The sequence below is a fragment of the Mchenga conophoros genome, linkage group LG2 (genome assembly GCF_057382185.1).
Source record: "Mchenga conophoros isolate Kocher_MC1m ecotype Shallow Benthic linkage group LG2, M_conophoros_male_GT1.1, whole genome shotgun sequence".
NCBI classification, from domain to species: Eukaryota; Metazoa; Chordata; class Actinopteri; order Cichliformes; family Cichlidae; genus Mchenga; species Mchenga conophoros.
In genome coordinates, this window is record NC_140527.1 from 11,785,051 (window position 1) to 11,798,371 (window position 13,321).

Here is a 13,321-nt window from a genome sequence, read left to right on the forward strand (position 1 = left end):
ACTAAAGAGTGATCAGTTACAGCATGGCAACCACTGGTTGCTAGGCAAAAAGGTGTATTCCCTGACTGACTGGTGAGTGTTTGTGCGTGCCTGTGTGGATGTTTGGTACATAGCGCTGCACCAAAAACCTCATGACCACTTTGGTTGCTTGCAGATTTCCACAGTAACCCATAGTTTTTCCTTTTCGCTGTCGCCTTGCTCACAGGGAGGGTCTCTGATTGTTGGTGTTTTCTCTGTATTATTTTAGCATCTTTACAGTATAAAGCACCTTTAATCAGTGGTTGTGATGTGGCACTGTATAAACAAAACTGAACTGAATTGATGGGAATGTGAAAATGCTAAAGCTATATCAGAAAATTGTGTATTTCTCCTTTAAGGTCCAGAACTTTTTGTAGTACAGCATGTTTTTCATAGTCTTGCCTCTGTACACCAGATTTTAAATCAAACAGTCAAGATGCGATTGAAGTGCAAAGCTTTAATTCCAGGAGTTTTTAAAGCAGTCTGCATTCACTGTTTAGGATTTACAGCCATTTTTATACATGCAAAAACTCTGAGACAATAGACTGCACACTTAGTTCAGTTGTTCAGCCTTGTTGATGTCACTCGATGGATTGTTGCTTAAATGGTTCAGTCTCTGTTCGCCCTTGGGCCTCCTGCTCTCCAATCCCATGAGGGGGCTTTCCTCCTAACTCCATTAATTACCACTCCTTAACTGTCATTACCATTTTACCCATGAACAGCCTCTTCAGCCCCTCTTCACTACCAAATCCACCACAACCACCAACTTAGCCCAGTCTGAGTTTAAAATCCTCCACCAGCAGACATGTGAGGGTTCTTCCCCAGAGGACTCTCAGCTTAACTTCTTAAGTCTCCAGAGTTTAATCCTCGTGGAATGAGCTGCATAGTTTGATATGTCCCCATGGCTGAGCCAATCGAGTGCTTCACTAGCGCCAGAGAGCCTCTCCCATCAGGTGACATCAGCATCACAGAGGCCCGGGGCAGCTCAGCCATCCACGGAGGCTGAGACGCCAGTTTGAGCCGCTTTCTCTGCATCATTAACAGTCGGGCCACACAACACTCGAGCTGGACTCCGGCCATCAGCCCCACCGCAATTAATGGCTACTTAGCCGAGGCAATTGGACATTACGGGACAAGAGAGGAGGTGTTATGACTGCAGTGTATGAGTCTGTTATGCCGCACTATAAGCCCTCCAGATATACTTTACAATTATTTTCTGTGTGAGAAGCACGCTGCAGGCAGGAGAAATCTATCAGTCTTCTCCAATGTCGAGTAATGCCAAATCAGCATTCCCCGCACACAGCCTTATTCCATCTCTTCCTTTTTTTTCATTTAAGGTCTCACATATCTATCTACCCATGCTGAGTAGACATCTCAAAATCTCAAAACCAATTTGGCATTATCTCCATCACAGGCGACCCCTTAAATTTGCATCAGTGGAGTGGGTTTGGCAAGCAATTACCCCGATGCAGGACATCGGTAATTTGACGAGAATCTGCTCTGACAAGTCTGGACGCAGCGGAGGAGCGTCCCCTGGGGGAGGGGGGGGGGGAGCGAGGGCAGAGGGGCTGCAGAGAGTCGGCCTGCAGCTCTACACAAGAAAACATGAGGATTAATGTGGCGATGGGAAATCGGAGAATGCTGGGAAGGCCCTAAAAGAAACGCTCCCGTCACAGATACATGCAAACATACAGCAGATATGTCAAAACATACAGTCGGAAGAGAGGTTAACAAGGTCAGCTACTCAACTGAGCTCGTGTTCTACATTACTACTCTCCTCTCCTCACCGAGTCCACTACAGCGAAATCTTTACAGCTAATCTCACAAATCTACATAGAAAACAGTCAAGTTGGTAAAACGAGCAGGAGTGTGTCTTTTAGTTTTTTCAGTTCCTGCGTGACTGCGTAAAGCCTGGCTTCATCATTTTGAATTTATGAAGTCTGTACATTAATTTAATCATATTTTACTGTTTAACAGACACTTTTAGGGTGACAGTTTCTGCCTTTTCACAGTTTTTCACCTCTGTGAGGTGTGTTAAAGTTCCACAAGATAAAAAAAACTCACCTGATTTACATTTGGCTCATTTCGTACTCAGCATTATCTTCTCAGGCACCTTTGGACCATCTTAGTGTTACTGCTATTCCTCATTTACTCCCCTTGTAGTTGTTTAAGCACAGATACTTGGGCTACAAAAAACCTCATTAATAACAAATTAATATTAACGGTCTACAAACTGTATTTGAACTTAAATCCTAATTCTAGTGAATTCACTCATCGTGAACATCTGTTAGGTGGAACACAAGGAGAGGAAAAACAACGCAAAAACCTAAATAGCTCTATTTCCTGTTGCCTGCATTGTAGATGGGTGACTCTGGCTCCACAGCTCAACACAAAAATAAGAATATTCAGGGGTTGAAGTGGGATTCAGCAGGTGGGGGAAGTCTGATTGTTTGTAGTGGTGCAGCGTGTGGAAAATAATCACTCAGAAATAACTCACAGTGATTTTTGTTGTGAGCTCCAGTAGATTTTCTTTGTGTACAGGCTGAGATCAGCTAAGCTGTTGGAGCCAACTAAAATTCAGCATGATATAACCTGATATTTCATGAGCTTCCACAGCCAATTACCCAAACCAGACATTATAAAGCTGGTATAAAGGTGGAATCTAGTGAGTGACTCGTGAGCCTAAATTTAATGTTCTGTTACTCTTCACATGAACGTCTGCAGAGTTTGATAAGAAAGAAAGACAACTTCTGTTTCTAGTTTGAGGCACAAGGTGAGAAACCAAACTATTTCAGGATGATGCCAAAATGTTTCGGTAACGATGCCAAGTCCAAATTGACACGTGATTTTTTTTTTTTTTTCAGACGTAATGATGTTAACAATTTAAAATGTCACTTTATCAACTTCATTGTGATAATTTGTTCACCTTTATTTTACTGGAGTTTAAGTGCTGCAAACTCAAACCATCTGCATGAACAGAAATGACAATGCGTACACAGTTTAATAGATACTGTGTGATTTGGGTTAAGTGACCCTTTAAATGTAAATGTAATCATGATGGAACTGTCCTTTCAGGGCATCAGTGCAGCTTTACCTTCATCAGATGCGACGTCCATCAGAGCAGAATGGCTCTCTGTGAGCAGCTGCTGAGAGGTTTATGGCCGAGCTGAGGACCCCGCTCACCTGCAGGAGGAGGGGAAACTGAACAGCTTCAATACAGCCTGAACATGACTGAGGATAAAAAGGCCTACCTGTATTTTCACCGCGCTTCAAATTAAGAGAAGAAAAAAGCGATAAACTGGATGCAGTTTAAAGCTCATCTAAACTTCAATCACACTGCAGATACGGTCTAAATGTCAGTGTGTTATACTAACTGTGTTAGGCAAACAGTTGTCTTATTTTTAGAACTGCTTTTACAACTTATGAAAGCAGTCACGTGTACCACAGTTTTATCTTTTCACTCAGGTCAAAGTCATTATCAGCATTAGGCTGTATGCAGATACATAACAGCAGTATGGAGAAACAAAACATCCCTCTTATACATATATTTATCCAGAAAAGGTCAGAAGAGTAAATTACAAAAAAGGAAAACGTTTGCTCCAACTAATGCAGTCCAGTGCTATTTTTGGTATTAACACCCAGTAACTGGCTCAACTGTCACTACCAGATCTGTGAATCAGGAGTTGACTGACACAACATTTCTGTCTGCAAGTGCAATGAGATCCACTCAAAAACTTGTAAGAGTTGAGGTACTGTAACCTCTGAGAGCTTCAGTTTGCTTTGTTTTCTATAGCTGTTTAGCTTTACTAAATATAAGAGAGAGAGATTCAATGAATCTTAAATAAAAATATAATGGAAAACTCAACCCTCCTCTCAAGATGCAAATCAACAGCTGAACCGTGAAACAACTGAGCCAGTTGATGCGGGGCGATCGTGGCTCAAGAGTTGGGAGTTCGTCTTGTAATCGGAAGGTTGCTGGTTTGAGCATCGGCTCCGACAGTCTCGGTCGTTGTGTCCTTGGGAAAGACACTTCACCCGTTGCCTACTGGTGGTGGTCAGAGGGCCCGGTGGCGCCAGTGTCCGGCAGCCTCGCCTCTGTCAGTGCGCCCCAGGGCAGCTGTGGCTACAATGTAGCTTGCCATCACCAGTGTGTGAATGGGTGGATGACTGGATGTGTAAAGCTTTGGGGTCCTTAGGGACTAGTAAAGCGTTATGCAAATACAGGCCATTTACCATGAGCACAGTAGAGGTTTCTGGGACATATCTACTGGGTATCTGAGCAAAGATCCATCTAAGTGTACTTATCATTTGGCCTACATCAGTTATCATGGTGTTTGCTCAGTGCTCAGGTGGGGCTCAGGTAGGAGGAGCCATGACTGTGTCCTTGCTGTGGGTATAGCTGTTAAGAAGATATGTCCTGTTACATCCTGGTGATGCAATTATTACAAAATGGTGACATTTGCTTAACCTTGCTTTTAGATCTATCTATCTATCTATCTATCTATCTATCTATCTATCTATCTATCTATCTATCTATCTATCTATCTATCTATCTATCTATCTATCTATCTATCTATCTATCTATCTATCTATCTATCTATCTATCTATCTATCTATCTATCTACCTACCTACCTACCTACCTACCTACCTCACACTTTGCTTAGGTTGTGCTTTGGGCTGAAATATTCCTACAGGTAGCTGGTGAGTTGAAACGTGACACCAAAGGTTCTTGATTAAATGTCTGTGTGATGAGTTGAGAAACTGATGCCAAAGGACATCTTCAGTAACTGTTCTGTAAATGAGGATCCCGCTGACAGAATTATTATTAGTTTTTTCATAAAAAAGGCAGAAATATTAACAAATGATTTTCTTTGATCTGTAGCTCATATGAAAGTCAGAGTTTAAAAATGCTCCCAGCTTCATTGTGTTGTTTTTTTCTAGGCTCTCTCTCTCTCACTCTGCTGAGGCCCGTCCTCCATTCTCTCTCTCTGGTTAACTGTATTTTTCCTCCAGAGTTCAGATGTTCAGACAGGTAGAGAGCGGGATTCCTGCTGATAGCAGGTGCTGCTGTCCACTCCTCACCGTTAAGTGCCTCCTCCTCCACTCTTCCATTTTCATATTTCCACGCACGACTGCCTTGACATTTAGTACAGAGAAATTGACTGTTTTCAGGGACTCTCCGGGGAGCGCTGTATTACTTTGTCCTGTCAGAAAAAGATGTCATGAAAGGAAGGTGATGTCAGGTCCACCGGGTTGTTTATTGAATTTACGGCACCATTATTTCACCACTCAGCATGATTGTATTCATATTATACCCCATCCCACCAAGGTCACCAGCACATCACTTGCCAAGTGACCTTGCGCTTGGAGGCCCTGGGGGGCTGAGTTTAACCAGAGAGACAGGGACCCTTCAGCTTTCAGCTTTGATGGACAGTCGAATAAAGCTGGGAGCTCAATGACACACCAATCAGCCCATGTCAGAGCCAGAGGAGAGCATCAGAGGCAGCTGCTGCTGCTTTTGCGACGAGGTGAAAACAGCCACTTTAGAACGCCGGCTCAACAAAGACTGGCTGACTTATGCCCTCGCACGGCAGCCCTCGCTGAGGTCATTTGGCCTGGAATTGTGGCATTGATCAACAGCAAGGATGACAACAGGGATGTTGTCATTGTCTGACCACCAATCACAGATAAGAAGTTCAGCCAGCTAGAGATGGAGGTCTCCTCAGGGTTAGGCCGTTCATCCTAGTTGAGTATAATTGAATTCAGGATTAGATTTTTACATGGAACACACTTGCATTCACCTGGTTTCGATCTCTTTGTCACTGTTAGTCAACAGTTGACAATTTTTGTTTATCTATCTATCTATCTATCTATCTATCTATCTATCTATCTATCTATCTATCTATCTATCTATCTATCTATCTATCTATCTATCTATCTATCTATCTATCTATCTATCTATCTATCTATCTATCTATCTATCTATAAATTCCCCTCTCACCCCTGTGGGCGGTCTATCCTTCAAGTTTGTGTCCTCTACCAGAGGCCTGGGAGCTTGAGGGTCCTGCACAGTATCTTAGCTGTTCCTAGGACTGCGCTCTTCTGGACAGAGATCTCCGATGTTGTTTCTGGTATCTGCTGGAGCCCCTCACCTAGCTTGGGAGTCATTGCAACTAGTGCTCCAATTAACAATGGGACCACCGTTACCTTTACACTCCACATCTTCTTGAGCTCTTCTCTGAGCCCTTGGTATTTCTTGAGCTTCTCGTGTTCCTTCTTCCTGATGTTGCTGTCATTCAGAACCTCTACAACTATCGTTACGGCCGTCGTCTTCTGTTTGTCTACCACCACTATGTCCGGTTGGTTAGCCACCACCATTTTGTCCGTTTGTATCTGGAAGTCCCACAAGATCTTAGCTCGGTCATTCTCCACCACCCTTGAGGGCATCTCCCATTTTGGCCTACGGACTTTCAGGCCATATTCGGTACAGATGTTTCTGCATACTATGTCGGCCACTTGGTTATGGCGTTGCATGTATGCCTTGCCTGCTAGCAACTTGCACCCTGCTGTTATGTGCTTGATTGTCTCAGGGGCATCTTTACACAGCCTGCACCTGGGGTCTTGCCCGGTGTGATAGACCCCAATCTCTATCGATCTTGTGCTCAGAGCTTGTTCCTGTGCTGCCATGATTAGTGCCTCTGTGCTGTTTTTCAGCCTAGCTAAGCTATATATATATATATATATATATATATATATATATATATATATATATATATATATATTGTTGCGAGATCGATCAACTTTAGACCAGACAACAAATGACGGAGGCTCCGGAAAAGTGCAATCAAACGATGAGTTTTATTATCACAGGAGAACAACCAACCGTCAGCATACGGATTGTTTTGCTCTGACAAGACTACATTGGGTTCTGGTTTTATAGGATAAAATATCACACCTACGTCAATACAGTTCAAAAATACATGGTGACAGACGGGCAAAAGTTCAACCCGTGCAGACAAGGGTACATCACGTACACTTCTAATAACCATACACCGACATATAACTTCTCTTTTCTACATTACTTGCCTTTTAGGGTAATAACTTCAGGTCTTAGCATCTCTGAGAGCTAATAATGGACCCTCGTCATTAATCACTAAGTAGAGTACTTTGCAGCCAGTCTCAAACTGAAGCAGAAGACGCTTAGGCCTTTGCTCAGACCTGCTACTAGATTAATATGTGTATCGTAAGCGTGCATGCAATTAACCTCCTATGTTCTCATCTCCCCTCAGCATGTATCATCTGGACACTCTCACCAGTGAAGCTTAAAACCTTCTAGAATGGAACATCAACTCTAACCAAGCACATTTATGCATTGTGTATAAAATGAACTCAACCTATAAAAATAGAAAGGTCAATGTGAAGACAGACATATTCAATGCAATATAAACCCTGTAGGAAATATTACTGATAAATGATACTGTGAAACATGTTATTAATACATTTTTCATAAGGCAAATTATATGGTAGCAATAAAAGAATCTCTGAATCCCAACAATATATATATATATATATATATATATATATATATATATATAGAGAGAGAGAGAGAGAGAGAGAGAGAGAGAGAGAGAGGGAGAGAGATGTTTGTGTGTATAGCCATATAAAGCCACACCTTCCTTAATAGCTACCAATTTGATGTTGCTCCATGGAAACTGTATTCTGATATGAGCATTCGTGAGTTGGAGATGCTTTTGGATGAATTTGCATGTTGGCAAATGTGAATACTACGAGCCGGGAAGGTGGTGAGTGAAGATTGCCTCATTTTATTTAGTTTTTCACTTTATGCAGTAGGGACTGATTAGGGACAGGTTTGTTTTTTAACTTTTATTTAAACTGAAATTAAAATTCTTTAAAATAAGACGCTTTTCAGCACAAGTAGCCATGGGGTTAGGCAGGTAGGGTTGGTAGAGTTCAGATGTCTGGACAGGTAGTGAGGTAAAACCAATGTGTGATAATAGCAGAAGAAACAACAGCAGAAAAGGACCTTCATGCGTTAAAGCAACAGTACTAAGCCACTAACTAAGCTACCCGAATGATGTTTATATACATATTCATTTATACATTCAATGTAAAACTGCTGTATTTTAGCAAAGCTGATAATTTACATCCATTGTCTATAGGCAGGCGACATAAAAATGCACCTGGTGTTTCCCTCAGTTTGTTCTCCCTGATTTGTTCTCGTTCTTCTGGCTTCAACATTGCAGGCTCCTCGGACTAAAGCTTGTGTTGGCTCTCTACATCTTAAGCTGGAGATCCAGGTCTCATCACCAGTGATTAGCCTCTCCATGATGGTGGAGTCAGTCTTACACATAAAATGATGATTGGTCTGCACAGGCCTGCAGGTGGTCAGACAACCAGGGGCCAACCTGAGAAGCAGCCACCCTGGAAGCGGCCATGACCTTGAAGGGAGAGTTTGCAGACATTTAGATCAGGTATGTTTGCCCACCTAAACTGGAATTACTTTTAGAAAGTTAACAGAGTGAACTGAACTAAATAGTCTGTCTGTTAATGTGTTTCCCAAGTTTAAAAACAGGTCAAATTGCCCAATTAGGAGGATATAGTTGCAGTGAACAATGTGTTTCTCTTGCTAGTCACTATATCATGAAAATGACCAAATTTGCAGAAAAAGAGTTTCCACCTAACTGCAGATTTAGAAAGTAGACTTCCAGCCTTAATGGAGTATTTTTTTCCTGCTACACTGCAGTGATGAATTGCTGCTCTGCTCTGTTCAAGCCACACTCACTCGTGGTCACATTCTGCCAGACAAACTGGTACAGACACATTATGAAATGACAGCTATAGGCGGCAGTTATTTAAAGGTTGTCATGTAATTACTGCTCAGCGACTGTCCTCATCTGAAGCCCTCGACTCTCTCAGGCTGGATTCAGGGTCAACGTGAGAAAGCGGCGGCGGCTCCCAGTCCACTATCACACAGAAGCTAATGGGTTTTATGGAAGAGACCTCAGTGCTGCAAAACAGCCAGGAAGCTTCAAAGAGTTCTCCATTTAATGCACTCATCCACAGTAAAATGGTAACACGCGATTATTGATGCCAAAATGGCACCTCCATCCACATCCATTTGTGGTTCACATCACACGGAGGATAACATCTATGTTTTGTAATTAGTATAATTAGCATTTCTCCTTGGCAGGTTGCTCTGCGTTGTGTTCAAAGTCGAGCTGACATGTTGGTAATGATAACGGTGACGGATTTATCCCCTTGATGTTTCATCAATCACACTGAGGTTTTCAAAAAAAATAAATGTCCTTCCAAAACCCGAGTTTTTACTCAGAGAAAAATAACGTGCTCACTGCCAAACATTGACTTTTAATACATCTATATTCTGTGTCCTGATTTCATCATACAGCCTGCGCTGATATTATTTGAGGAGACACAGTGTAGTACAGTGAAGTCTTTGCCTAATTAAGATACAGGATCTTAATGTAGTGCACCTTTTTCCCTGAACAGGAAAGACATCAAAGACACCGACCAAAGTGCTTTGGAACAAAACACACATGAAAAAGAGTCCTGCGTTACCAGCAACAACACACTGATTTACGTTTGCAGTGGTCAGAGTTTTGGTACACCCGAAAACCACTGGAGAGATTATATTTCTTCTCTGGCCTGGGATCCCCAAGGAGGAACTGAAAAGTGTGGCTGGGGAGAAAGATGTCTGGAGTAACCTGCGTAGGGTATTTCCACTGCAACCCCACTTTAGATAAACAGAAGAGGATGGATGGATGGGTGGGTAGGTGGGTGGGTGGATTTTGCAGTGGTATTGCTTCCATGTCTATGCCCAAAGGGCATAGTGTATATTGAACAACACGGATAGAAAAAGCGTGTTGATGATGCATGTCTCTGTTTTCAAATTTGATTGAGTTATGACTCCTTGAATGAGTTTGTGGTCTCACTGTGGCTTTTCATCTGCTTTTATCCTGTTCCCTTTAAGTGGTGTTGGTGGTGGTAAAGAGGAAAACTCTTACCTATTAGGAAATGACCCCCCCCCCCCCCCCCCCCACACACACACACACACACACAGGAGGAAGAGCATGTAAGCATCATACAGGACCTTTCATAGGCAGAAGTTACAAAGATCGCTAAAAGTAATATTTTAGACTTCCTTTATTCTGTGATATTTCCACATATAGCCTAAATATTTAAGTACTTCTTGTTTTGTTTTTTTCAAAATGAAAAAGAAAAGACAGTCTGGTATTAACCTGCTAAAATGTGGGCCGTCCTCAGAATTAATGAAGACAGAACTGGATCTGCATCAGAACCAGCTTAACGGAAGGAAAATACATTCCATGTATGCCCCTGCAGTCTGTACTGATTGAACAGCTGTTAATGTGCAATCACATATTCATCATTTTTAATTTATATACTGAACATTACACTATATACTGCACACAGCAACATCTGAAAATGCTTCAATGGAATATAATGGAAACTTGCATGACTTTCCATTATGCCTGCTTCTTAAACTTACCCCTATTCATCTCTTTTAGAATGGACTTGACATTTTTATGCCCTTTATATATGGTAACTTGTATGTAACAACTTTTTCTATAGCTTACTGATATAACTGCGTATCTGTGAGCACTGTGCTCGGCTAATTTTATGCCTTTCTCTTTTATGTTTGAGAAATGATGCAAGTTCGTGTCGTTTTGATTTATCACTTTTAGCTATAATTTACATCTAGTAAATCAAGTAATACATGTTTAAAAAGTTTTTCCTACCTGAAACATCTCAAACAAGTTGCTAATTTAAAAACATGACTTTTAATTTTTAACTTAAACCTTTCTTTAGTTCATCTTTATGCATCAAACTGAAAATGTAATGTTAGAATTACTATTTGCAGATGTTTGTCACCAATAAACCAATCCAAAAAGCCACTAGCATGGCTGACTTTGAGAGTATGATCCCTTATAGTGAGGGAGACACATCTATTACTTGCAACTTAGTTGTTAAGGAGTAGATTTACTGTTGTTTGAAGTTTAACCACAACCTTTTTCCTAAACTTAAAAAGATGTTTTTATAGCTTAACCCTTGCTGAGTAGGTTTTACTTCCATAACTCCAACCAGTGAGTGAAAAATGGAACAAATTAGGAAGTGGGGAAAAACTATGGGAACTATCAAAGTATCAAAACACAGCCATCTAAGTTTTCTTGGATACACTGCCTCCACCTTCCAACCTCCTAATACAGACATGGAACCATCTGACAAAACCACACTGCATTTCACATGCAGATAAAAACATGCTACCAGCACACAGTGCAGAGAGAACAATGGCTAGCAATAATAGCGTAATGTTAAGTTGGTCTTTCAGGTAGCTGATGTATGTCCTTTTTTAAGGGAGATCAGTTTTCCATATAAAACACCTTTTCAAACAGCAAATTCAAGCCCACACACATTTTACGATGATGCAGCATTGCTAAGTGTTGCACCACTGTGCCACTCTAACATCTGGGAACAATAAGTTACTAATAATAAGCACACAATAGAGAACTGTCAATGGTTCCCAGCTGTCACCCTGAAAATCCATACTGTTGATGTTGATGTTGGTTAAAAACTGCATTTAAAGTTCAGTATTTTTGTCCATGTGATGCAGAAAGTCTGCCTAAATCTTAAACCTGTCACAGCACGGCTACGCACAGAACTCAAATAAAACTGAGTACGCTACGACTGTTGTAATAAACCATCAGAAAGGTTGCTTTAATGTAGTCAAGCAACTGTGTAAGTATAACGCAACACTTTTCTGGTTTTAATGCAGAGCCATTATGCAAATGTTTCTGCAATATGTAGGAAAAACAAAACTAAAAGTGGAGTCAAATAATTACCGGTGGGAGGAAAACACAGTAGGGACATCCTGAAGTCTGATATGGAAATAAAATCCCAGTTGATGAGGAAATTGGAGGCTGTCTGAGATGTTAAGTCCTGAATAATATTGAGCTTTTTAATCTGGATGATGCCCTGTGTGTCTAAGTTGAATGAAAACTTAAGAACAGAAGAGTTTTATAGTTAGAAAGAGAAAGATCAAGGACTCCTTCACCATGTTCCCATAACACCATGCTTGTGATTGTATTTAGTATTTTTATTTATCTTAAAGATTCTGTAAATTAGTGGTTCCCTAATGGCGTGGGGTCACATGGATACTGTGTCATGCATGCTTAATCATCCAGTGAAGGAAATCCAGGAAAGTTGTTTCTGTGTATCTGGATGTAGCGTTTGAGCATGCTACTATATTTGGATTGGAGGGTGCAGCTAGCAAGGTGCATACAAAAGCTGTGCAGGTCTATCATGCAGACACATCTGCTATGTGTGATCTTCTCTGCTGTCATTACAAAATGCTGGAGAGACTTTGGTTCAGTTTTGTTGCAGTTCCCACATGATACACTGACGTATGAGCAGAGGATGTGCTCAGCTGTCCTCAGGTAAAATGTGGTAAGAATAGCAGGATGAAGGTTGGCCTTTTCGCCTTCACAGAAAGTGAAAACGCTGCTGAACTGTTTCAGGGTTGTGCCTGTATGAGGTCACCTTCCATGTTCACTCTCAGATACTTTTCTCTTGGTCTCAGTAGCAGACCCCCAACAATCATGTCTGTTGTCTCCGCTGACCTCCTCTATGTATGCAGACTCCTCACTGTCACTGAGCCATACCAATGTTGTCATCTCTAAACTTGATGATGTAGTTTGCGCTGTGTAGCTCTGTGGCAGTACAGTCATGTGTCAACAGGGTGAGCAGGTGTGGCCTGACCACACAGCCTTGTGGAACACCATGCAGGGTACTGTTACAAAAGGAGGTGTCCATGATCAGTATGCTCAGCTTCTCAATCAGTTGATGACTGATTTGCGGAAGTCTGTGAACAGCAGTCTGATGTACCTGCTCTGTACCTCCACCTAAAGGGTCTAATTATTCCAGAAGAGAGGACTTCATGTGCCTCAGGTCCAGCTTTCATACTACTTGATGATATGTGTTGTAGGCTGATAATGGCTGTGGTAAGACACAGTTGACTTCTTGGGCACAGGGATGATTCTTTTGCCTTTAAGGCAGGTATGAACCATTGCTCTGCTCAGGGATGTCTAGCAGACCATCTGCCAGTTGGTTAGCACATTCCCAGAGCACCCAGCCAGGTATGTTATCTGGTCCAGCAGCTTTCTATGGATTAACTTTATGCCAAGTCTTCCCAACGTTGGCCCTGACCAGAGGAGGGGTGGTTTTTCTCACAGTTACCTTTTTTTGTTC

The 13,321-nt window shown here is 41.7% G+C and overlaps 1 protein-coding gene across 1 annotated transcript; it reads right to left on the reverse strand.

Moving 5' to 3' along the window:
* Nucleotides 1-6,055: 6,055 nt before the first annotated feature.
* LOC146581739 (uncharacterized) lies at nucleotides 6,056-12,886 on the reverse strand. The gene is made up of 2 exons (XM_085249297.1): nucleotides 12,736-12,886; nucleotides 6,056-6,582 (listed from the first exon to the last, which is right to left on the reverse strand). Exons 1-2 carry the CDS (start codon nucleotides 12,884-12,886, stop codon nucleotides 6,056-6,058), a joined length of 678 nt encoding a protein of 225 aa, XP_085105423.1.
* Nucleotides 12,887-13,321: the final 435 nt, after the last annotated feature.